Raw genomic sequence first — 22,985 nt, 5'->3', positions numbered from 1 at the left:
GATCTGCCTGAGGCTGACATAGCCCAGAGTGAGCAGATCTAGGAGAGATGCTCATAGAGAGTCCATCAAGCCCCCACGTTCTCCAAGGGGAAGGGAGGAAAGCTTGTTGATGTCTGTATCTGTGTGAGCTGTCAGGGCACCAGAGCAGAGCCGTGAGGGGCCTTACGAGATGTTGTTTAGTCCAGCCTCTGCTCTGGCCTTCTTACAGGCCTAGAATGACTCATGCACTTGGCCAGAGCTGCCCAGAATGGCCATGGCAGAAGCTCTGACTGCAGGCCAAGAGACTCCGAGCCTGCCCTGAAGTGTGGTCTCTGTGGTGGGTGGAAGGAATGATGTCCCCACAGTTAGGCCAGTCAGGTCAATGAAAAGCAAGGACAAGAGCCTAGCTTTCCTGAGCCAGGCTCCTGCTCCTCCCTCCTCCATCAGAATCCTTTTTCAAACTTAATCCATGTTTGTTTTCGAATCTTGTTTAGGTCAGAAGCAGTCCTGAAGGTCCTTCCTCCGAGGTAGCTGATGAGAAGGAAGGAGAGACTCCAGCAGTGCCTGAAAAAGTGAGTGTGGATCTCCCATTGCATCAGGGAAAGCAAACTCCTGAGCGGGGTCTTGACTCCTTCCTCAGCTGCCCAAGTGGCCTCTCGTATGTGGGTCACACAGCCCAGGAGCTGCAGTGATTCGCCCAGGTGCCCCTCGTACATGGGTCACACAACCCAGATGCCCTAGTGATTGCCCAGGTGGCCCCTCATACATGAGTCACACAGCCCCCAAGGATGGCCTCAGCCTAAGACCTGGCTCTGGGGGCAGGCTGACCCACCGTAATATGTTTGTGATTTTATTGACCTTCAGGCTGATCAGAATATGTTTGGTTTCCTTTCAAATACTTTTGAATATTTTCTAGGAAGATTTCTTTAATTTAGACTCAAGCTCCCTATCTGATACTGCTGGGGAACCAAACCTGGATTTCTTCCAGTCGGACCCTTTCGTTGGTCGTAAGTAGCCTCTTTTTTGTTGGGGCTGAGGCTTACCTGGATGGCCAGGATGGTGGGGGAGGGCTGTGTTGTACTCCCTCAGTGTCATCATGGCAACATGGTTCCTCCTGCATGTTGTGGGTGCTGGGGGTTGCAAGGTACAAAAACAGCCCCTCGGCTCATGAGACAATTGAGCTCCTTGGGTGGCACAGGCTGCTCTGGGCAAAGGCCTCTCTATCTCTGGAGGTCTGCCTTTGGAGGTTGTAGTTAGATTTAGCCCAGCCATAGACAGGGCTCCAAGGGGGGTGCCCTCTCGCTTGTGCCCCTCATCCCCCTGAAGCCCTGCAGTGATCACTGCTGGGGGGGGGGGGGGTGGCAATGAGGGGCAGGCTCCCAGAATGACCTAGCTCTGCTGGGAAAAGGAGGGCAGGGTTCTGATGATTGCCTTTTTATTTTTGCCTCCAGGGGACCCTTTCAAGGATGATCCTTTTGGGAAAATAGGTCAGTACATATTTACCCTTTTTGGTGTTTGGAATTTGGCCTTATGTCAGTCTGCCCTGGATTGGGGAGTGAGGCTGTGTGTGCATGTGTATGTGCGCATGCGTGTATGTGTGGTTGTGAGGGGGGTTGGGCTCCTCTTCCTCGTGGTTTTAAAACTGGCACAGAGCTACCTGCTGTGGCCCTTTCCTGTAGGCAGTTAGTGGGTTCCAGTCAGTTTTCTGATTTAACAGTTACCCTTTTCTTGAAAATAATGTTCATTATCTAGCACAAGGGCTCTCATCAAGATTAAACTAAGAGACTTTCACAAGCTCCCTTCCCCTGCCTTAATAGCAAGGGGGCAGAGTGAAGGTTAAGGTGCCTAAGCTGTGATTAGTAAGACAGGAACGATGAGAGGGAGCCAGGGAAACATTGATGACGCCAGTGGAGAAGTTTCAGCTTGGCAGAACTAGTGTGTGAAGTTCTCATTGACTTAATGAACCTTCAAAGCACTCTGCTCTGAGAAGGAGAGTCAGTATCTCCTAGGAAAGAGGTCATTTCCAATTGATGTGATCTTGTGAGGTCTGGGCCTAAACCCAGAAAAGGTTCTGCTCTTTTGTAGGCCTCAGAATGAACTTTAGCCCATGTTGTGCTGCTGTTGGAATTAACCATTTGTTAAGAGTGACCGACTCAGACTATTGCCATCAGGACCCCTGCCTTCATTTGCCAGGTGGTCAGGTGGGAGGTGCTGTCCTTTACACATAGATTCTCCCATTGTTGGTGGGCTCCCTGAAGTCAGCTGGAAGGAAGTTTTATTGCATAGACACCCTGCTGACATGGTGTCCTTCGGCTTGATTTTACTTAGATCCGTTTGGAGGTGACCCCTTCAAAGGGTCAGACCCGTTTGCAGCCGACTGTTTCTTCAAGCCATCTGTGACTGATCTTTTTGCCTCCTCGGACCTTGACCCCTTCTCTGCAGCCAGCAGCAGCAGTGACCCCTCGGTAAATGGGAGGCAAGGGATGGAGTGAGAGCCTGTTCCATTGGACAGACTGTATGTATCTTACTGGGCGACCCAATATGTTCTTCCACTCAGGCTTGGAGCTCCTCATTGGGAATAGCCTTCAGAGCCCAAGTCTGGAACAGACAAAAAACGCAGCTTTATGGTCGGGTCTTGCATTTGGGCCACGTTCTCAGGCTGATTCCTGCAGCTTTGGCTGAATTTGGGCCATTGTGTTGTAGAGGAGCTCCTGGTAGCCTCCTCCAGGTGCTGAGGGAAATTCCCAAATAGTGACTTTTTTGGCATTTGGCCCCAGGGCAGCATTGGCAGAGCAAGTACCCCAGCTCCCCTGAAAGCCACTTCCCAGGGGGCAGTCATTGCTAGGGTGGGACACTTCTCCCTTTTCTGCTGCCCCATCTCTCAAGCAGAACTTCCCACTCTAGATCAGCTTTCATGACATTGTCAGCTTTAAGAGAACCAACTTGACTAGTTCTGGGGAGATCCTGGAGTGTGGCTGTGGAGTAAAGGCCTTCCCAGCCCCTGTATCTCACTGAGGGGAGAGAAGCTGCCACCTGAGGCACTCAAGAGGAAAGTCGATGTCCTTCTAATCCCAGCCGGTGTGGTATTGGTGTCCACTGGATGTGGTGCCCACAGGAGGTACCCATCCTACAGGACATCCTGGTGGCCATCCATCATGATCTTTCTCTTCAGAGAGCTGACATTTGAACTGGGCCTGAAACCAGTTATGCCCTGTGTTTGGTCAACTGGGTGAGGATGAAGGGACAGGGAATTGTTTCAGTTGCTTCTTTTCATTCAGTCCTCTTCCCCAAAGGTCATTTTTCAAAAGGCATAACCTGAGATAATTAATTCTCCTATGTTGCCCTAAAGCTGGGAGTGGCATCTGGGATGTCTTTCAGACTTGGGGAAGTTCAGGTCTGCTGTCCTTGGCAAGATAAGGAAAGGCTTAATATGTTGTATGAGGGACTTATATTAGCGTGTTCTGTTCTGCGCACCATGTTTTCAGTGAGGCATTGACAAGCTAGATCACATTTAGAGGAGGGGGCTAGGAGTGAGGCTGGGAAATGCCACAAGAGGAAGACTTGACAGGACTGGGGTTTGAGGGGCCTTCTCTCTTGGCTGGGGTGAGTGACTGGAAGTTACAGGGAAGCAGACCTTGGTTCATTTCACAAGGAAAATTCCCTAACCATAAGACTTGTCCTTAATTAGAATGGGATCTTTCAGAAGTTCCCCATCACTGGAGATGTTTTAAGCAGAAGCTGCATACAGTTCAGTTGAACAAATACATATGACACCCTTGCGTGCAGAGGACCAAGAGAGGTCCAAGATGTTAATGTGTGGATTATCCCAGGGCTGGATTTTAATGGAAAGGGACAGATGTAAAATGCTTCAATGAAGTGAATCATGTCTCACTGGTCCCTTTTTACCCTTGGAAAACACTTAATTGAATCTTGTAGGAGGAAGAGAACTTTCTTCCAGCCTCCATCCAAAGTGCCCTCCTTGGCATTCCCTGAAAGCAGTGGTTCTGCCTCCCCTTGTAAAGAGAGGGCTTGGGATCAGGGCAATACCTCAGCCCCTTGCAGGGAACCCATAAAAAAGAGCGTTCTAGAAATCTGTACCTAAGCAGCCCCCTGCTTGGTGTGACCACTAGTTGATAAGAGCTGCTAGATCCCTTGCTGGATCTGTAATCTATTCATCATCTTCCTAGCCTTTTCCTAATCCTTTGAGATTTCTTGGCCATATCCTTTTGTGACTCCTCCCAAGATCTTGTGTCTTGTGGGTAGTGATGGTGTCCTCTGGCTTGTGTAGTACAAAGAGGCACACATATACCAGCCATGTCCTTTGGGTCATGGGGAGGTCTATAGATGGGACAAAAGTTCACCCTCCATATAGTCAATTCTGGCCTAATTGAACCAGATTTACTCAGTGATCCTGCTTCTGTCCTCTGGGGCCATGCAGAATAGAATTGTTTCCTCTTCCACCCTTCCGCCCTTGGGGTATGTGAAGGTAGCATCTCCACCTACTTCTCTGGATTAAATCTCCTATTTCCTCATCCCAGCTCCCACCCCCATGGCACAGTATCTGGTGTTTTCTAACAGATGACCTATTTAGTTTCATGTTCCTTCTCTGAGTACGCCTGTGAGACCTGAAAACCACAGCTCAAGCTTGGAATTGAAGCCAAGCCCTGGCAGCTGGTGGAAATGACATCTCGAGAAAGGCCTTCTCCTTCTGAGGCCTGCTCAGCAGCGGGGAGCCTTCTGGAGGTGCTTCAGCCAGTGATTTGTTGAATCTGCCTTCCTAGAAAGGAAGCAAGCAAACAGGGTCCTGTGGGAAACATCCATTCAGTTGGGGCCTCAGTCCTTCCTATCTGCACACACATAAGTGCCTTTTAGACCTCTCATCTGCTTGGCCTGCACATAATGAGTCCTTTAGTGGACTTCCTGTGGCAGACAGCAGGGGCTCATCTACCAGTCTCGAAACAGGCCCTGTAGATAGGAATGTCCACAGAAGAGCATGGGCTGCAAACATCCCTGCAGCATCCTCAGGAAAGAACTGCCAGGAAGTAGCATTCTAATGGGTGGCCAGGGGCATTTTTGCTCTATCTTGTCCTGAAGCTGGGCATTTTTCAGCTGTTACTAAAGAATTTTGAGACTGCAGCACCCAGCTCTGTGGTTGTGATGGAGAAATGTTCGCTTCTCTTGACAAAGTGTGTCTGAAATGTTTGTTTAGCTCAGATAGGGTTGTGACTGCAGTCAGAACCTGCCGTGGCAGTCAGTCTGTGGGTCAGGAAGATAGCACCCTTTGGCGACAACTGCCACCTACCTCAGATATTTAAGAAATGTGTGTTGACTCACTGACTGACCAGCTAACTCCCTCCCCATTGCCCCCTTCCTCCAACCCAAGCTTTTGAAGGTCACATTTCTAAACTGGGCCTCAAACGGAGTCACTGCTCTCTGTACTCTCAGGAGAGAGAGCCTGGTGAGGCTTCAATGTGGCAAATCAGTTTATCTCTGGAGACTCTAAATTCCTGGTTGACTGGGTGTTTGTGTTCTTCCACGTTGGCCCTGAGGAGACCCTCATGTAGTGGACTCTTCCATGAGATACTGCAAGTCCTTAAACGTATCCTGTCCTTACCTGAAGTGGACTTTATTGCCACAAAGTCCGAAGTAGATACCTCTTCTCTCAGCTGGGTCTGTGCTAGGGGGTAGCAAACCCTGGCAGTCAGAGGTCAGAGGACCCTGACACAGGCCAGGCTGCATCTTGGAAAAGTTTTCTCCCCCCTCAATCAAAGTTTTCTGTCACTTTATCAGATAGAGACTCTGAAGGACGACCCTTTTGCCCCTGGTGGAACAGTTGTTGCAGCAGCAAGTGATCCAGGTAAAAAACAAACAAATAAAAGATTTCTGATTTCTTTATATACCGAACTTATGATGCTAATCTTAAAAACACAAATCAACCTTTCAGGTGTTTTTCTTAATAAGCACAGATCCTAATGTTTACTGACAACTTTAGGAGGTTTTGTTTTGACAATACACTTGAATGTATTGTCATACCTCAGGGATGTGTGTGTGTGTACCACCTAACTCCCAAGAAAAATGGAGCCAGTGGCTGCCTTTTCTGTAATGTGTGATTCAGTGCAATTCTAGGGCCTGCAAGCATGACACCTTAGGGTTCGGGGCTGAGGGAGATAGATAAAGATGGACAAGGCCCTGTCTTTGTGTGCCGCGGTGAGCTACTGTGTGTTGGAGGGAGGGCCTCACAGTTCACATTTATGTAGCATTTTAAGGGTTACAGAGTGATTTTCTCACAGCACCGTTGTGAAGCAGGCTACGCGTTGTTGTTTTTGTAAACCATAGCATACACCATGGTGTCCTAAATGTGAGATTTGTGAGGGGACGAAGAGGTGGGAGAGAGCATTTCTTCTTAGAGAGATTTGGCAATGGTATTTATATTTGATGTTATTAAATTTAATACTGAATTTGGATAATTTTAGTTGGTTCTATTTAAATTGGGTTTTAAAAAGTTGGTAGATGAGTTGGCTTAGTTATTAACCAGGCAGCATGGAAGAGAAAGGAGCAGGAGTGACCTTGGGCAGGATTCTTGGTTTGTGAATATAAGTGAAAGAAATTTAAAGATGGGGAGGTGAGGGCTAAACATGGTGACTCTTTACAGTTGGTCCCTCACAGCCCTGATTGTCTGTGTTCATAGGATCATAGATTAAGAGCTGAAAAAGACCATAGGGGCCACTGAGGCAGACAAGATAAGGGATTTGCACAGTTAGTAAGTGTCTAAGGCTGGATTTGAACCCAGGCCATCCTGACTGGAGCAGAAGCCTCAAACCAGTAGGAATCTGCAGACCGTGAATGAAGACTGCGGATGCAATGGTGAAAATACTGTGAATTGTTTTAAGTTAAAGCTGCTGATAGAATCAAACTTTTGTAAGCACAAAGAAAGATTGGTCAAAATAGATGAAAACTGTGGACTTGAGGGCAGAGGGGAGAGGAGAGATTTAATGTTGATAAATGTTGGCTTTTCTGGGCAGGGGTCATCCTGGAGGGAGGTTTGCTCAAGTCTGGAACAAGTGAGGCTGAAAGATCATGGTGTGGCCTGGGAAGGGCCCACAAGCCTTCGCAGAGGGCTGCCCACAGGAGGGAGCATCCCTCTCACTCCCAGGGGGATTTCTCTTTGGGCCACTGCCTTTGGCTTCTTTCAGATTGTCCTCGCCGTTAGCCATCTGCATCCCCGGGCAGCTCTTCTCTCTCGTTTCTTCGGCAAAACTCGCCAGTGTGGATTGAGGGTTTTCCATTCTGCTCATTATTTCAGCTGTGGAAGCCATAAATTCTACTCTTACAATTCTTATTTCTCTTGCCTATTCGAGAATGTCCTGCTATTGTCCTCTGCTCACTGGGGACCTAGAGGGTCACCTGCCTTATCAGGTACTGGTTGGTTTTTAGAAGTAGCCTGGTGGTGCAGTGGATACAGCTCTGGGTCTGGGGTCTGGAAGACCTGAGTTCAAATCCAGCCTCACACACTTCCTAGCTGTGCAAGTTACTTAACGTCTGTTTGGCTCAGTTTCCTCATTTGTAAAATGAGCTGCAGAAGGAAATGGCAAACCACTCCAACATCTCTGCCAAGAAAACCCCAAATGGGGCCAGAAAGAGTTGGTCACAACTGAAATGACTGAATGACAACTACCCATTAGAGCTCAGTGCTTTGGTGGATGACTGTCATGGGGTTTGGTTTTCACTTATAGAGTGAGCTGTAATATTTCTGTGTGTCCATATATATCCACAGAGAGTTGCGGGTGTGTGTGCGCGCGCGCGTGTGCATGTGTGCATGCGCATGCCCATATACAGAGTAAGACAGAGGTTTATCTTCATGAAGTACTGTGTGAATGAGAGTTGGTCTTAAGCAGTCAGAATGGTTTGCTGGACTCTTCATCAGAACTCCTGAGTTCAAAGTTCAGTTCTACAACTTACTATATTTGTAACCTTAGGCATAGTATTTACCCTTGCTGTACCTCAGTTTCCCTCTCTACAAAATGGGCATAAAAATAAAGCCCTGGATCTAGAGTTAGGAGATTAAGGTTCCTGGCCCACTCTAAGGTGTCATGTGGGGCGAGTCATTTACCTTCCCTGGATCTCAGTTTTCCCCTCTGTAAAGTGAGGTGGTTGTATTAGATGCAACCTTCCAGCCCTGGGTTTCTGATCCTGTGCTCTGTGACCACCACATTAAAGGAAAACCCATCCATAAGGCACCCTCTCCATCTCCTCTGGTAGACCCTGACTCTGAAGGGCTTTCCCTGAGTGTCTGAAGAGCTGTTTTATTCTGTACATATTCACTTCTTTTGTAGAAGTAGCTTGTTGACCCAGAAACATAGAGTTGCTGGTGCCAGCCCTGAAAGCTACTGTAGAGCACATTCTGTCTGATCCCCTCTTCTCTCAGGCCCCTGAGGGGAAGGGACTTGACCAAGGTGACACACCTGAACTAGATGCAGGGTGTACACACAGTGTGGTCCAGCCAAGGAGCATCTGGGACTTGTTTATGACAGGAGCACCCCAGCCTACATTGGGAGCAATAGTGGCTTGTGTATTTGGTTGTACTGAATTTCAGGAAGTAGCCTTCTTCCAGCTCCGATGGGAGCTTGTACATCAGAAGGTTAATGTGCACTTTCTGTCTGTTTGCCTGCTTTAGCTGTGGACCCCTTCACATCCGTGTTTGGAAGTGACTCATGTGAAGTTGGATTCGCTGACTTCAGCGCCCTGGCGCAGGTAATCTCCAGGAGTGAATGGGAGGCACCTGGGATTGCCAGGAGTTTGTGGTGAAAGGATGCCCACTTCCCTTTGAGTTCTACAAAACTTTGTCAGCCTCACCCCATAACTCTGCCATGGTCCCCCCCAGCCATGATGTGACCTTAAACCAGAGGGAAGGATGGCATCAGGGTTGGGGCACTGGGACACTGGGAGGGTGGTGGGAGACGTGTTAGGGAGGAAGAGGAGGAGCTCTGTTCTGGACGTTTAAGTGGAGTTTCATATGTCTACCGGATATCAAGTTTGAGGTGTCTGAAAGGCAGCTGGAGTTTCCAGATAGGCCCGCCAGGAGGTTAGGGAAAGATTGGTTGGACGATTGTCATCAAAGAGATGGGAGCTGAGGAGGGCTGCCAGTGAAGGCATGCCAGGGAGGGACAGGAACCTCAGGGATTCCTCTGCCTGGCTAATCCGTCTGCTTCCTGGGAGCTGCCTCCTTCTCTGGTGTGTGATGGAGCTGTTTCTAGCACCAGCCTGGTATTGACTGGGTCTTATGTCTTGGCTATAAGCCTCAGTTTCTGTGTTGGCAAAGCTGTGCCAGGACTTTGCTCCCTCAGATTATCCTGGAAAAGAGTGAGCTGCTGTGGTTCCAGAGGGCTGTGGGCAGCTCGGGGGCCTTCCAGGGACTTGCCCGCTTTGTCCTCTCTTCATCCAGTGTGGGAGGCTGAGGGGATGGCAGCAGCTTTTGACACACAACGATCCTGTGGGCTGGGGCACAGTCTCACCTTCCCCCTTTGATAAATAAAGAAACTGAGTCTGAAACACAAAGGTCCCCTAGCTGGTAAGGGTCTTCCTGCCGTTGAGGCCAGTGGCTCCGACCATTGCCTGGCTGTTTCCATAATCCTCTGTGCAGGAAAGTGCTTTGTCCATTGTCCAGTTCCCATCTAAGTGTGAGCTCTTGTCCTGGCTTTGGGGCAGGCTTGGTGTCATGAGTCATGAGGAGGCCTTCAAAAGAGTCTGTGTGGGGCAGAAACCCTCACCTTGAGACCTCTCAGGAGAAACTTACACCGCATTCTCTTGCTCCAGAATGAGCAGGAGGCCTTGGGCTCGGCCTTGGCCCCAGGCTTGTGACCTGAACTGTGCTCCCTCCTCTGGGCAGCTTTGGTCCTAAGGGCTTTGTGACTGATGTCTGGTCCACTCTCTTTTCACTGTCAGTCCAAAAGTAGCCGGAGGTCAAATCCCAAGCTGAGCAGGCCACCCCTCACTCCATGTAGTGCATGTCGTGGCCAGGCAGGCTCATGGTCACCGGAAGGCTTCCCAGGCCAGGATGTACACGCCTGGGATTTGAGCTGCGTCTGATATCGTTTCGTATAGGCCCAGGGCCGATGGAGGTAGTGACAAGGTATAGGAAAGCCCCAGGGACTGCTCCTTATCCGCTTTGTGACCTCGGACGAGTGCCCTGCACTCTCTGGGCTCCTGCTCCCTACTGTGAAAAGGAACATTGACTTTAGGGCCTCCAAGTTCCCTTCCAGCTCTGGATCCCAGAATTCTCTGGAGACAGGGTTGCTGGTTTTCAATCAGTAAGCCAGGGCAGGACTCTCTCTCCTTTTCCTCTTGTCCTTCCTCTGCAGCCTCACCATTTACCTGCCTGTGAGGGGAATGGTATGGTCACAGTCTTGGCCCATTTCGGCTCTAGTGGTTTATTTCCAATTGACTGGATGCTGCTCTATAGGAAAGTGCCTGGTTTGAGTCTTGGAAGTCATTGGAATGTCTGCTCAGTGCAGGAGGGGTCACCAGACCAGAAGGGCATCATGGCCAAGGGGACAGGCCTGGCTGGGAGTGTGAGGCCTGGCATTTCCCCTGGACAAGCTGTATCTACCCCCTCTCTGTAAAGAGCACAGTAGGACTTGCAATATCTACCACCTAGGATTGTTGAGATCCAAGAGGGTCATCAGACACGATGTAGAGAGGCTTCATAGTTTACCTTATTGAAGTGTGATGTAAAGTCACCTCTGCAAACTTCCTTTTTTTCCATAAAGGATAACGGTGAGGACCCATTCGTCCCGGCCACATCCAGTTCTGGTAACATCGTGGCTACGACTCAGAGTGTGTTTGAGGAGGCCCCTCCAGTCAGAGATGAAGATGTGCCCCCGGCTCTGCCCCCCAAAACTGGGACGCCGACACGACCCTGCCCTCCCCCACCTGGTAGGAATGATTTTGCACTGGCATGTCCTTCCCAAGGGCTCCTGGGACAGGAAGACCCCGAGTCAATGGATGAGGGAAGGTATAGCTAGAGCCTGGGGCCTCCACAGGGCAGAGGGCGCTGGGGACCAGACTGTGCACCCTCAAGCTGCTACTGTACAGACTTGAGAGTGAGGGCGCATGGTATTTAAACAAAGAGAACTGTATAGAAACTTCCTTTTGGGGAGATTTGTTCATTTGAGGGAGAGAGCATGTTTGTGGTGATTAACTCATCTTTAAAGATGTCTGTAAAGAACAGGCCCCGAGAAAGTCCTGCCTTGTTAGTTTTTCTTGGACAAGAGCCACCAGCCTTGCTTACTATTAAAGTTTGTGACAAAATAACTTCTAAATTTAAGTATGTGTAATCTTTAAAACAGTATTTTATTTTTTTGGGGCGGGGGAGGTGAGGCAGCCAAGGTTAAGTGACTCACCCAAGGTCACACAGCTAGTCTCTATGGTCGGATTTTAACACAGGTCCTCTTGACTCCAGGGTGGGTGCACTGTTCACTGTGCCACTTAATTGCCCTTACTTTTCTTTTTTTAAAGCAAGATGGAGCTTTTCTTGAAAGAAAAAGACTCCTTGGACTTTCATGAAGTATATAGTCTGATTGCTGAAGTTGTGCAGGGAGAGTGAGGAAGGCCCCCTGTGAGTGCTAAGGCCCTGTTGCTGCTGTTCTGAGAGTCTGAGGATCCCCTTGGGTTTTCACCCTTTGATTCTCAGTGACTGCCTTTGGCAGTGAGTGTGTGAGGCAGCCTCAGATTGCAGCGTGAGCAGCTATCTGCGGAGTGGCCAGGAGCCTTCACTCTTGCCATGGCCTGGGGGCAGCAGGAGGACACAGCTGCCATTTTGGCTTTTTTTAATTATGTGTAATTTGAAACGTTAGTGGCCCATTTCCAAGCCCAACAATTCTGGGTTCTTCTTCCTACCTTCTCTAGAACAGACTCCCTCTCGTAGCATTTGGACAAATTATTTTTGTCTGTTTCAGGATTTTCAGACTTTTGGGGGTACTATTGCCTTCATCTTATCAGTGATGACTTGCAGTCCTGTGGGGCTGATGCCCTGGGCCTCTCTAGTCAGACCAGGTGACTTCTCCAGGAAGAACCTTCAGGATGCTGCAAAAGTGCCCTGGAGGTGGAGGGACTTCTTCCTGTGGGAAGGCCAGTAGCAACCAAAGCATAATCAGCCCCAAGAGATTTCCTGAGTCATGCTTTAGTCCTGCCCCTCTTTGGGGGTTACACTGTGGGGTGATGGGGTCAGGTGCCACTGCTCAGTGATACCCAGGGGCAAATTGGCCTTATAAATAGGATCTTCAGGCTATAAAAAGGAGGATTGCGTTAGATCTTTATCAGGGCATCAGAAAACAAGTGAAAGTATCTTGGCACAGTTTGCCCCACACCTGTTCCCAATGAGCCCTTAGAACAGCCAGCATTGAGGGGGCCGGAGCCATCTTTGGTTCTGGGACCCTTGGCCTGGAGGGGCCATCACTTTCCATCATTTACCCCTTCCCTCCCCCACTCACATCTCCACAAAATTTAAAAACAAATGTGATGAAAACAAATTGATGTCATTTTAAGGTGAACTGAGTAAGTGGGGAGACAGCAGTGACCCCTGGGAAGGCTCAACACTGGGCGTGGAGACATTTCCTCACTTGAGAAGGAGAAATTAGAGATGGTTGGGGGATGTTTCGATAGTTACCGTACAAACATACAGAAAGATGTGCAATGCATCTTATGAGAGAGATTAGAAAGCAAAGAGAACTCAGGCCATGCCAGTGTCCTCAGTGATTCGTCCTGCATCTCATTGCTGAGCTCATTCTGTGGGCCGGCCCAGTCCCGGCTCAGGCAGCTTGTAGGAAGTGTTAGGAACCAGGGCCCTGGCTCAGGGCCAGCGGCCGCTCTCAGGGCTCCTCTTTGTCTTGCCTTCTCCTTGCCCCATACTTCTTGGGAGAAAGGTACATTGAGGGCATTGGGACAGCCGGGATCCCTAGACTTAAAGGCTCGTTGGAGGCAGCGCCTTGTTAGCAGGCTGAGGCTTCTACAGGGTGATGGTGGTGGCACTTGTTTGTGTTTACTGTTTTTTCTGTTGGTTGAGTTAACTTTAATGATTTTGATCCAGGAAAAAGATCTCTCAGCCAATTGGACTCTTCTGATACCTTAAAACTGAATGACCCATTTCAGCCTATCACAGGCAAAGATAGCCCCACAGAGAAAGCTCTCGATCTGTACCATGGCCTGCACACCACTGCTTCTACCACCTCTGCCCATAACGAGGCTGCCCCAAGCTGTGGTGCTAACGTCAGCGCTGTAAGTACTGGGAAGAGAACTGGACATCTTCTGTTGTCTTCCGAGGCTCTGTGAAATGTCTCCACTAATAGCCATATCTCCAACACATAATGAAATGTAGCTAAAGTCTGTGTCTTTTTACCCTTCTCATCCACTAAGAATCCCTGTTTCTAGGGGACGGTTCTAGAATCACCCTGGATCCCAGGAGCTGTGTCCTCAGAGGCTGTGCTGCTAAGCTTGGCCTACCCCAGGCTCTGGGGAAATGGGAATATCCCTTCCAGGTGGGATGGTGGGTGCTGGGGAGTGGCACTGAGAGCTTACTCACCCTATTTTTGGCAGAGTGTGAGCTGCTGACGTGTTGGGCTATGGCTGCCTGCCCACCCCAGGGAAGGCACATTGGGAGTGTGTGTGTGCATGCATGTGTGTGTGTGTGTATGTGCATGCACATGTGTGTGTGTGTGTGTGTGTGTGTGTGTGTGTGTGTGTAGATAGCTGTGCATGTTGGGAGCGGGAGTGTCACAATGTTCCCAGAGTATAACATGGGGAGATTCCATTTTCCTGGAAATACCCTTAATAGGAGCATCGAAGTAACAACAGTGATTGTTAGACATGGCACATAACTGGGGGAGGGGGTCTTATCTTATTAAGGGAGGAGTTCTTCAGCTGTTTTTCTCCCATCATTTAATATAATTACTTTCTCCCCAAATAAAATGCTTAGGCATAAACTCCATTGGAGAAAAAAGTTGTAGCAGCAGTAACCTTGCCTGGTCTGTGACTGCTGCCTAGGGAATTGGTTAGTGGGATGGCCACAGGATGCCTATTGACTTCTGTTCCCTTGGCTCCCTTGGCTTTTAGTAAGCACCGCCTGTGTGCAGAGCCCTGGGCTTGGTACCAACTGAGCTCCAAAGTCAAGGTTCTAGTTTGGGTGGGTAAGAAGGGGAGAGGGGCCTGAGCTAGTTGCTCCCCATTGCCTCCATAGGAGCTGGCCTCGCTCCCCAGCTCATGATGCTATCCCAGGGCCTCCACCCTTATCAGGCCTGCCCTCCTGGAAGTGAAGAAATGATGGGGCAAGAGTGACCTTCTGCTCCAATACTTGCGCAGTCCTAACAGGAACCAAGACACTTTACTGTGCAGGCCATGGTAAATCAAGTCTGAGAGAGGGGTTCAGTGTAAAATGCCCCCTGACAGCCTGATAGCAGTGTGGAATCATTATCTGTGCATAGAGAACCCTGCCTGGTGTTCCTGGCACATAGTGGGCACTTAATAAATGCTGGTTAATTGATTGTTTGTTAATACTGAGCTTCTGACTAGAGGGCATTCTTCTGTGCTCCTGCCTGGAGGGTGGGGGAGGGGGGAACACCGGTTGGGCGGTGGTCCTTGGCTTGTCTAAGAATTTAGGCCCTTCTTCCCTCTCTTGACCACCCGGCCTCACCTTCAATGTCGCCTTCCTTTGTGAGGCACATGTTCACGTCAGATTCTTTAGGCCCAGCATGCCCCTGTGGCCCAGGGGGCATTCTTGGGAAAGTGATTTTTTGCCCCTATAACCACCAGAACTGAGTGTCCCATCTTGACGCTGTGAGCCACTTGGTTCCCAATCTGCCTCTTTCAACCTGGGTGACCTTGAGACGTGTCCCATCCCTGTCCTCAGCCTTAGTTGTCTTTTCTGTGGAATGGGAGCTTTGGTCAGGGTCACTTCCAGAGTCTCTGAGCTCTAAAGCATTGACCTCCTGGGTTGTTGGGGTGATGGGCATCCCCTGTAAAGCCTCCTCCCTCCAGAATCTCATGTTTAATCATTGCTATGTTTAACGTCTTTAAGTGGAATGAGACATTGACAAGTAAAATGACAAGGACCTGCTTCTCCTGAACCACCCTGGCTCTCCTCTGCCTTCCTCCCTTCTTTCTAGCTGCTCCTTTGTAGGAAAGGCAGTCTTGTTCTCTGGAGCACCTCCAGGCCACCATCCTTTAGTCTTAATGAAAGCAAAATCCTGACTTGTCTTTGTTTGGGTGACTTTTGTAGCCAGGGGTTTCCCGCATGATTCCTGGTATAGATGCTTTGAACTCAGGAGCTGGTGTGGAGCCCCAGTCACGAGTGGTCCTTGCCAGGCCTATACCTCAGGCTGGGGAAGCTCTACACGAGCAGCAGAGATCTCCCAGCCTGACTTGTGCTCTGTCTTTCTGTCTTTCTGCCAGCAGTACCCAACTGAAGAAGATATGATTGAATGGGCGAAGAGGGAAAGTGAGAGGGAGGAGAAAGAGAGACTTGCCAGGCTGAACCAGCAGGAGCAGGAAGATTTGGAGCTGGCCATCGCCCTGAGCAAATCGGAGATATCAGAAGCATGAAGGGTGAGGGGGACGCTGCCAACAGCCTCCCTCCCCCTGGACACTAAAGCTTAGGGAAAACGAGACTGTTAGAGGTCTTCGGTTCCTGTAGGTGGGCCTGGCTCTTCTTGTCACATGTCAGACTTTATCATTTTGTGCTCTAACTGAAATCTGGCAGTATTTGCCTGGGCTGCTTTGAAAGGGTCAGACCAGAAGCCCAGAACATGCCCTTTCCCATAACCCGGAGATGAGCCGCCCTTTTGGCCTCCTCCAGCCTTTGTCCTCAGCAAAGCAAAGGGGCTCTTGGGCCCGTGTTCTGAAGGGAGTGGACTGAACGATGCCTCCTTTTGTTGGAGGAGTAGCTCGCTGCTGCGTGCTGTCCTTATAAAAGTCATGGCCAGCTTTGATTTTCTTCTGGACCACGGCAGAGCCTTGCTGAGCTAGACATATTCCCTGGACTGGTCGCCAGGGGGCATGGTTTCAAATTGGCTCTCTTCCAAAATGCTTAGGAGGGAAGTAGGTCAGATCAGCAGAGACCTCTCTCTCGATGTCTGTGACGACAAACCACAGACGGTGCAGAAAGACCATTGTTTCGAGAGGTTACCCCATCCTTCAGTTCTGAGCAGAAACCTTAATTAACATGGCGGTAATTCTTTCCTTCCCAGGATACGCACCATCAACTCTGGTTCATCACAGGTTTTCAAAACCTTTGGCCAGAAGGAGCTTGGGCAAGCCAGGGCCGTTAAGATACTTTATTATCTGTGTACGAATGTTTTCTTTCATGAAAGTTCTACTTGACTTGCCATGGAGTTACAAGTGGGCACAGGCAATGTCTCATTAAAACCTTAGTGAGGCTCATAGCGGGTTCAGCTAGCTCTTCTCTAATGATTTCCCTGAGAAAAGCTGGTGAGGCCCCAGCCCCTCTGGATGGGGAGCCCCTCTCCGATGTGAAGCAAGGTCCCCAGGCCCATCCCAGGGGATAGCAGTTCTGCCCTAAGGTCCTCTGTAGACTCCAACAGAAGATGGAATAACTTTTGGCTTTTTTTTTTTAACAACTTATTAACTGTTCATGTCACATATCAAAGGCCAAGATACAAAAATGGCACCTCAGACCCATGTTAAGTTCCTGATAGCCCCCAGGTCAAGGTCACATTAACATGTGTTCATGAAAGTGACTCATTGCGTCCCTGTGTACTTCATCCACTTGTTAAAAGATCTGTTTTAGCTTAATTTTGGAGCTGCTCCCGCTCCCTGGTGGTTCCCCCAGCCCCAACACAATTGTACTCTAGTGAGCCCATACCTGCTTTGTAAATAGAATTGTTTCCAGGTCATATCCTACAGCTGAAATGAGAACTGTTGGTGCCCCGCTAAGGTTCAGAGCTCCCCGCTCCCCCTCCCAGGCAGCTCGAGACAGATGCAGCCTTTAGGTTGGTGGTGAGCGCCCCCGCCCCCTTTTGTTATTTCAGGAAAACAGGTAAGTTGACTTGAACAACCTTCTTTTGCACTGGGAAAATGAGCAGCATTACAGCTGCTTAACCAATAGGAACCTTTGGCAAGTATTCACTCCCTCTAGTGTGTCTATACCAACTTTGATGTCTTCTGTGTACACTAATCTGACATGTTTAAACTGGACTACATCGACTCTGAGCTTCTGTTTTAAAACGTACACTCAATGGACCAATATGCTATTAAAAGTGTATATATTCTATTTGTGTGTGTGCGTGCATGACTGTGAATGAGTGAGTGTGTGTGTGTGTGTGTGTGTGTGTGTGTGTGCGTGCATGTGTGTGTTCCTGCTCTCACATCTGGTATTAAAGTCTGGGAGTCTCCTAGTGGACAGTTTCAGGTTCTTGACTCTTGCTTCAGTATCCACCATACTTGAAGGCAAGATCAGCCCCAATGGGCGCAGGGCAGTGGTGTTCCAGGTGGGCTTAGGTTCTGTTTATAGGATTTCCTCCTTTGTCTCTAAACTTCTAAACTATAGCTTGTAATTATGAGGAAATAAACTTTAAATATATAATGAAGCGCATCATCTGTGCTATTCGAAATGGCGAGTCCTTCCCTGCATGTTCTTGCTTCAGGTTGATAGAAGGAACTGAGTCTAGAGACTCGGATTGGAACCCAGCCTTGTTAGACTCGGTGTAGGTTCTCCATGTGCACTGCTGATGAGGGGAAGCAGTGTAGTGCTGGTGAGGACGTTGGACCAGGCATCTTTGCATGAAGTGGACCTCCATTACCAGATGAGGTGTGAGACCTCAATGACACTCTGTCTCTTCTCTGTGCTTCTGTCACACTTTCAGTCAATAAACATTTATTAAGCACCTGCTGTATGCCAGGTGCCATGCTAAGGTCTGATAATACAAAGAAAGGTAAAAGACAGTCTCTGCTATTGAGGAATTCACCATCTGATGGGAGAGATAACAGTGGACAAACAAGATCGATACAGGCCAAATTGGGAATAATTAACTAATATTGGAATTAAAGGGGATTAGGAAAGGCTTCCTGTGGGATTTTATCTGGGACTTTGGGAAAGCCAGAGGATGAGTTTGGGATTTGTTGATCCTAAGATGTCTATTATGAGATGTCTCAGAGATATCCAAGAGGCAGTTGTGTGTGCAAGACTAGATCAGAAAAGAGGTTAGGGCTGGGCAGATCTGAGCTGATAACTTGGGTTAAATCCAATGAGCTGGAATTTAATAGGAATGAATGTAAAGGCAAGCTAGACTCAGACAACTGACCTCATAAATATGAGCATAGCATGGCTAAATGGGCTGCTTGAAAGACACCAAGAGCTTTCTTGAGACTTGTCAGCTCAGTATGAAAGATTGGGGGTCATGGCAAAAACAAAAACAAAACCTCTGCTCTCTTTAGAAGATGTGGAGTCCAGGACCAAGGAGGCAGCCCATTGTCTTGTTTTCCTCTTGGAATGTGGTGTCCCAGCCTGACTGGAGACAACAGGCAAACAAGTCGCCCACAGGGTGAACAGAAGGGGAAGGCCCTTGCAACTAGGGGATTAGGACAGGCCTCCTGCTGAAGGTGAAATTTTAGGGAAACTAAGGTGAAGGTTAGGAAGACAGCAAGCTTGGAGATGGAAAGTCAGCTAGCTTAGCTGGATTGGAGGGTGCAGGGAAGGCAGTAAGACATGAGAAAGATGGAGAGGAAGGAAGGGGCCAGCTTAGGAAAGGTTTTAAAAGACTTTAGGTTTGATTCTGGAGGTGATAGGGACCCACTGGAGTTTACTGAGTGGGAGCAAGTGATGTGGTCAGACCCCAGCTTTAGAAAAAACCGAGTGAGGCCTGGATTCTAATCAGGGAAAGTATGTAGCAATACCGGAATAAGCTTTATTGGCTCTGTAGTTGGGTTTCTTGGGCTGCTCAGCGTGCATCAAAACTAGAATTTCCAGATATGAATGGAAGTTTCTAGATAAAACACAGTGTCCTCTAATCCTTGGAGGTCTGCCAGAGCCTTGTGTGACCAAGAAGGATGAAGAGATAAGTCTCACGTTCAACGTACAACTCACCTCACTCGACTTGCATAGATTGGTTCAAGCGTTGGAAGTGCAAAGAGGCAAACAAGGCAGAGAGAATGTTAGAACCGGGAAGGAGCTTTAGAACAGGGGTTATCAGAACTGGAAGGGGTCTTAGAACACAGGACCAGAGAACAGATAATGTTACAGCTGGGAGGGGCCTAAGAACAGGGAAGGTCAGAGCTGGGAGGGGCCCTAGAACAGGGAAGGTCAGAGCTGGGAGAGAGCTTAGAACGGGGAATGTCAGGGCTGGGAGGGGCCTTAGAACAGAAAAAAGAATGTCAGCTGGAAAAAATAGATCCGGACTTCTTGGTGCTGGAGAACGTTGTCATGTGGTCAAGCTGCCTGGGTCCACTGCAGATTTGCCACATTCTTCCAGCACCATAGTTGGGAGTTGGTTCCATTGAGTCTTCTGGAACTTCCTTTTCTGATTAAGGGAGTTACAAACACTTTATTAAGCACTTACTGTGCCAGGCACTGCATTTGGTGCTGGGGACGTTATAAGGGACCTCATATTCTAGTGGGGGAAGAAACAAAAAGAAGTTGGGAAGTTGGGGTGGGGGAAGGTGCCCTGTCCTTGGATTATTCTCACCACGTAATGTTTGTGATTTTGTTTGTGTGCTGCTAAACGAATAAAGCTGGGGGGTGGGGTGGGGAGAATCACAAAACTCTACTAATTGGTGAGTCCGCTAAAGGTCATCTCAGTTGGATCCTCACTATAGCAAGACACTTCTTTTCCATCACCCTAATCAATCCTGCTCACCACAGCAGTTCTACTGCTTCCCTCCACCCCTTCCCTCACCCCTTGCCTCATACTGATCCAAAAAAAATGAGACCCTTCACCCAGGGCTTCCTCTTTTCACCTTACCTCATAGCAGTCCTTTTCCCCCATCATTTCTTCCTTTGCTGTCATCCATGATGAAGACATGGCCCTTCTTGCCAAAACATGCCCCCATGACCCCACCCCCTTCCAACTTTCCCAGTAGCTTCCCCTGCTCTCCTCTCCCTCCCTTCTCTCCAGTCTCTACCTCTTGGCTCCTTCCCTGCTGCCTACAACATGCCCGTGTCTACTCCATCCTTAAAGAAACCTCAATTGACCAATCTCTTCTCCCCTCTCTAACTGAATTTCTTGAGAAAAATCAACATTAAAAGCCTCTCTCCTTTCGTGTGTTCTAAACCTGGTGCAATCCAGTTTTCTACTCAATCATTCCATTGAAATTGGATCCAAAATCCAAATTTAGAAGCCTCTTATTTGCCAAGTCCCCCTTTTCTTAATCCTCTTCCTTCTAGACCTCTTGGCATCCTTGGACACAGCTTATCACCTTCCTTTCCTGGAAACTTTCTTCTCTTTGGGTTTCATGACCTACTGCCTCCTGGTCAGACCCAACTGACAACTCTTTGGTCTCCCTTAGCCTGCTAGCTTTTGATGTCCTGCAAGGCTATTAGACCTGATTCTCTTTTCACTCTTATGATCTCACTTGGTGATCTCATCTGGTCCCAAGAGTTAAATTATATTTTAATTTTAAATTCAATTCAATTAAAGTCATCCTTATGCCAATGCCTCTCAGTTCAGTAAATCCAGCCCTAAACTCTCTCCCGAACTACAGTGTTGCCAAAGAAGATCATGCCATCAGAGAAAATAATGACATGGCTTGGCCTTGACTTTGTTTTGAGTGAGGGAGGACTGTGCAGGTCACCAGCCTCTCTTCTCCAGAGCCATCTGAATCCAATGACCAGATATTCATTAGGATGACTGGAGATGACCCAGCATGAGGCAATTGGGGTTAAGTGACTTGCCCAAGGTCACACAGCTAGTGAGTGTCAAGTGTCCGAGGTGAGATTTGAACTCAGGTCCTCCTGACTCCTGCACTGGTGCTCTACCCCCTGCACCACCTAACTGCCCCGAGCTACAGTACTATATTATTAACTACTTTTTGGATGTCTCAAACCATGTCCCATGAGCACTTCAAACTCAACGTGTCCAAAACAATTCATTATCTTTTCCTCAAAACCATCCCCTCTTCCCAAATCTCCTTACTATCAGGGACATCACTACTCTCCCAGTTAGCCAGGCTTGAAAACTAGATATCTTCCTCCTCACTATCGCTCATCCTCCAAATCCAGTCTAGTGCTAGATCCGTTTGTTTCCATTCTCACATCTCTTGTAAATATGCCTCCTCAGCCCTCACACAACTGCCACCCTCATCGGGATCCTCATTACCCCATACCTGGCCCATTCCAATAGACTTGGGCCATTCCAAGGGCCTTCTAGTTGGTTTCACAGTTTGTCACTTCCCATTCCAATCCATCCTTCACTCAGTGACCAAGATGATTTTTCTAAAGTATTCTGACCTTGTCATACCCCTCATGTCATCCCCAACCATGAGTGTCCAACATCCATGTTTTGGATCCCTGGCATTTCCTCTACAAGGCTCTAAGCTCTCCATATTCCACCTTTTCCTGAGCCTCATTCCTACTGAACTATTCCAATCCTTCCATCCCTCCGCGTTCCTCTGGGCCATCACCCCTGCTCTGCCTTCATTTTCATGGACCCTAGGGTTAACCAGGTGAACTGTGAACCATTCTCTACTCCTGAATCCCTTGCCCTGTTAATGCCCCACCCCCCTTGTTGCCTACTCCTCTACTCCTCTTGTGCTAGTGAATGAAGCTAGAGAATGTAGTGCAGCCTTGCTGATGAGACCCTATGCCACGGGGTTATTGAGAGTCATTATGATACTAATAACAGCTCTCATTTACGTTGTGCTTTGAGGTGTTGATCTTCACAACACCTCTGGAAGCTAGGTGCTGTCTTTACCCCCATTTTGGAGGAAACCGAGGCTCAGGGAGTTTGTGACTTGCCCAGGATCATACAGCTAGTGTTCGGGGTCAGATTTAAACTCAGATTTTCCCAACTCTGGGTCCAGCATACTCTCCATTGTGAAACCTCAGGGTAGAGACACCAGGTCTGAGCATGCCCAGGCCAGCCCTCCCCACTCCTGTGCTTGGGTGTGTTGGCTCCTTCCTCTTTTGAAGTGATCATGAAAGGAGGCTTCAAACTCTAGAGGGTGGAGAAGAAAGTGTCCTTCCGTAGACCTCTTTGAGAGTACACTCCAAACCCAGGGTACCATGACAGCCTGGCCCTTGGATTTTGTCCAACACTATCTGTTTTTGCCTCTTCCTCTTGAACTTTGCAGGGGAGGAAACTGATCCCCAATGAGGGGGACCAACTTGCCAGTGGTCCCAGCATGAGTGAGTGGTAAAGCTAGAGCTAGAACCTAGGGTTCCAGACTGACTGACTGACTGACCACAGTGAGCTGCAGAGGCCCTTGTCAACCAGAGAGCATGGAGGAGGGAGGCATCATGGGAAAGGACTAAGGCCTTGGGCCCTGGTGAAGTCTGCCCCCCACCCATGGAAGGGGCATTTCATTTACCTGGAGGTCTTAAAATCCAACCTTCATCACCCATCTCTGCCTTTATGGTCTGGCCCTTTGATGTCTCTCTGGTGGATGTGGGACATCTGAGACCCTACAGACAAGTGGCTTCTTGTCTCTGATCAGCCTGGGGCCCTGGGAGCTCTCCTCAGGTGTTGACCCCAACTCTGTGCCAGAGATCATAATCTTTGATGTGGTCCCCAGAGCTCATGGGGTCCATCCTATGAAGTGACATTAACTTCCTTCCCTGGGAATGGATCTCGATCCCTCCATCTTCAGCCAAGTCTGATCCAGCCCAGGTGCTGCTGATTCCCTGAAAGTGTCCCTGGTGCCCCTGTTGGCAATGACTTTGCCTTCCTCCAGACCTGTCCAGGGAGCTGAGAGAGAGTACAGTACAGGGGAAGGATTACCAGGCCTGGAGATGGGAGATCTTCTCTGACACGTGCCAAATATGTTACCTGGAAGGGAAGCCTTCCTCT

The 22,985-nt window shown here is 48.9% G+C and overlaps 1 protein-coding gene across 3 annotated transcripts in view; it reads left to right on the top strand.

The window, feature by feature from the left end:
- The window catches only part of EPS15 (epidermal growth factor receptor pathway substrate 15), a 129,110-nt gene extending 111,853 nt beyond the window's left edge, over positions 1-17,257 (top strand). For 2 of the 3 annotated variants that reach the window (XM_072649424.1, XM_072649426.1), the window contains 9 exons: positions 474-551; positions 896-986; positions 1,431-1,466; positions 2,308-2,444; positions 5,770-5,836; positions 8,654-8,730; positions 10,746-10,911; positions 13,064-13,251; positions 15,421-17,257. In XM_072649424.1, coding sequence (XP_072505525.1) covers positions 474-551; positions 896-986; positions 1,431-1,466; positions 2,308-2,444; positions 5,770-5,836; positions 8,654-8,730; positions 10,746-10,911; positions 13,064-13,251; positions 15,421-15,570 — 990 coding nt within the window. In that variant the 3' untranslated portion in view covers positions 15,571-17,257. The remainder of the gene's footprint in view (positions 1-473; positions 552-895; positions 987-1,430; positions 1,467-2,307; positions 2,445-5,769; positions 5,837-8,653; positions 8,731-10,745; positions 10,912-13,063; positions 13,252-15,420) is intronic. The other variant, XM_072649425.1, reaches the window with a different exon arrangement.
- Positions 17,258-22,985: the final 5,728 nt, after the last annotated feature.

Source organism: Notamacropus eugenii, chromosome 2 (genome assembly GCF_028372415.1).
Source record: "Notamacropus eugenii isolate mMacEug1 chromosome 2, mMacEug1.pri_v2, whole genome shotgun sequence".
Lineage (NCBI taxonomy): Eukaryota > Metazoa > Chordata > Mammalia > Diprotodontia > Macropodidae > Notamacropus > Notamacropus eugenii.
The sequence above is the reverse complement of the archived record's forward strand: the minus strand, read 5'-3'. Positions and strand labels throughout refer to the sequence as shown.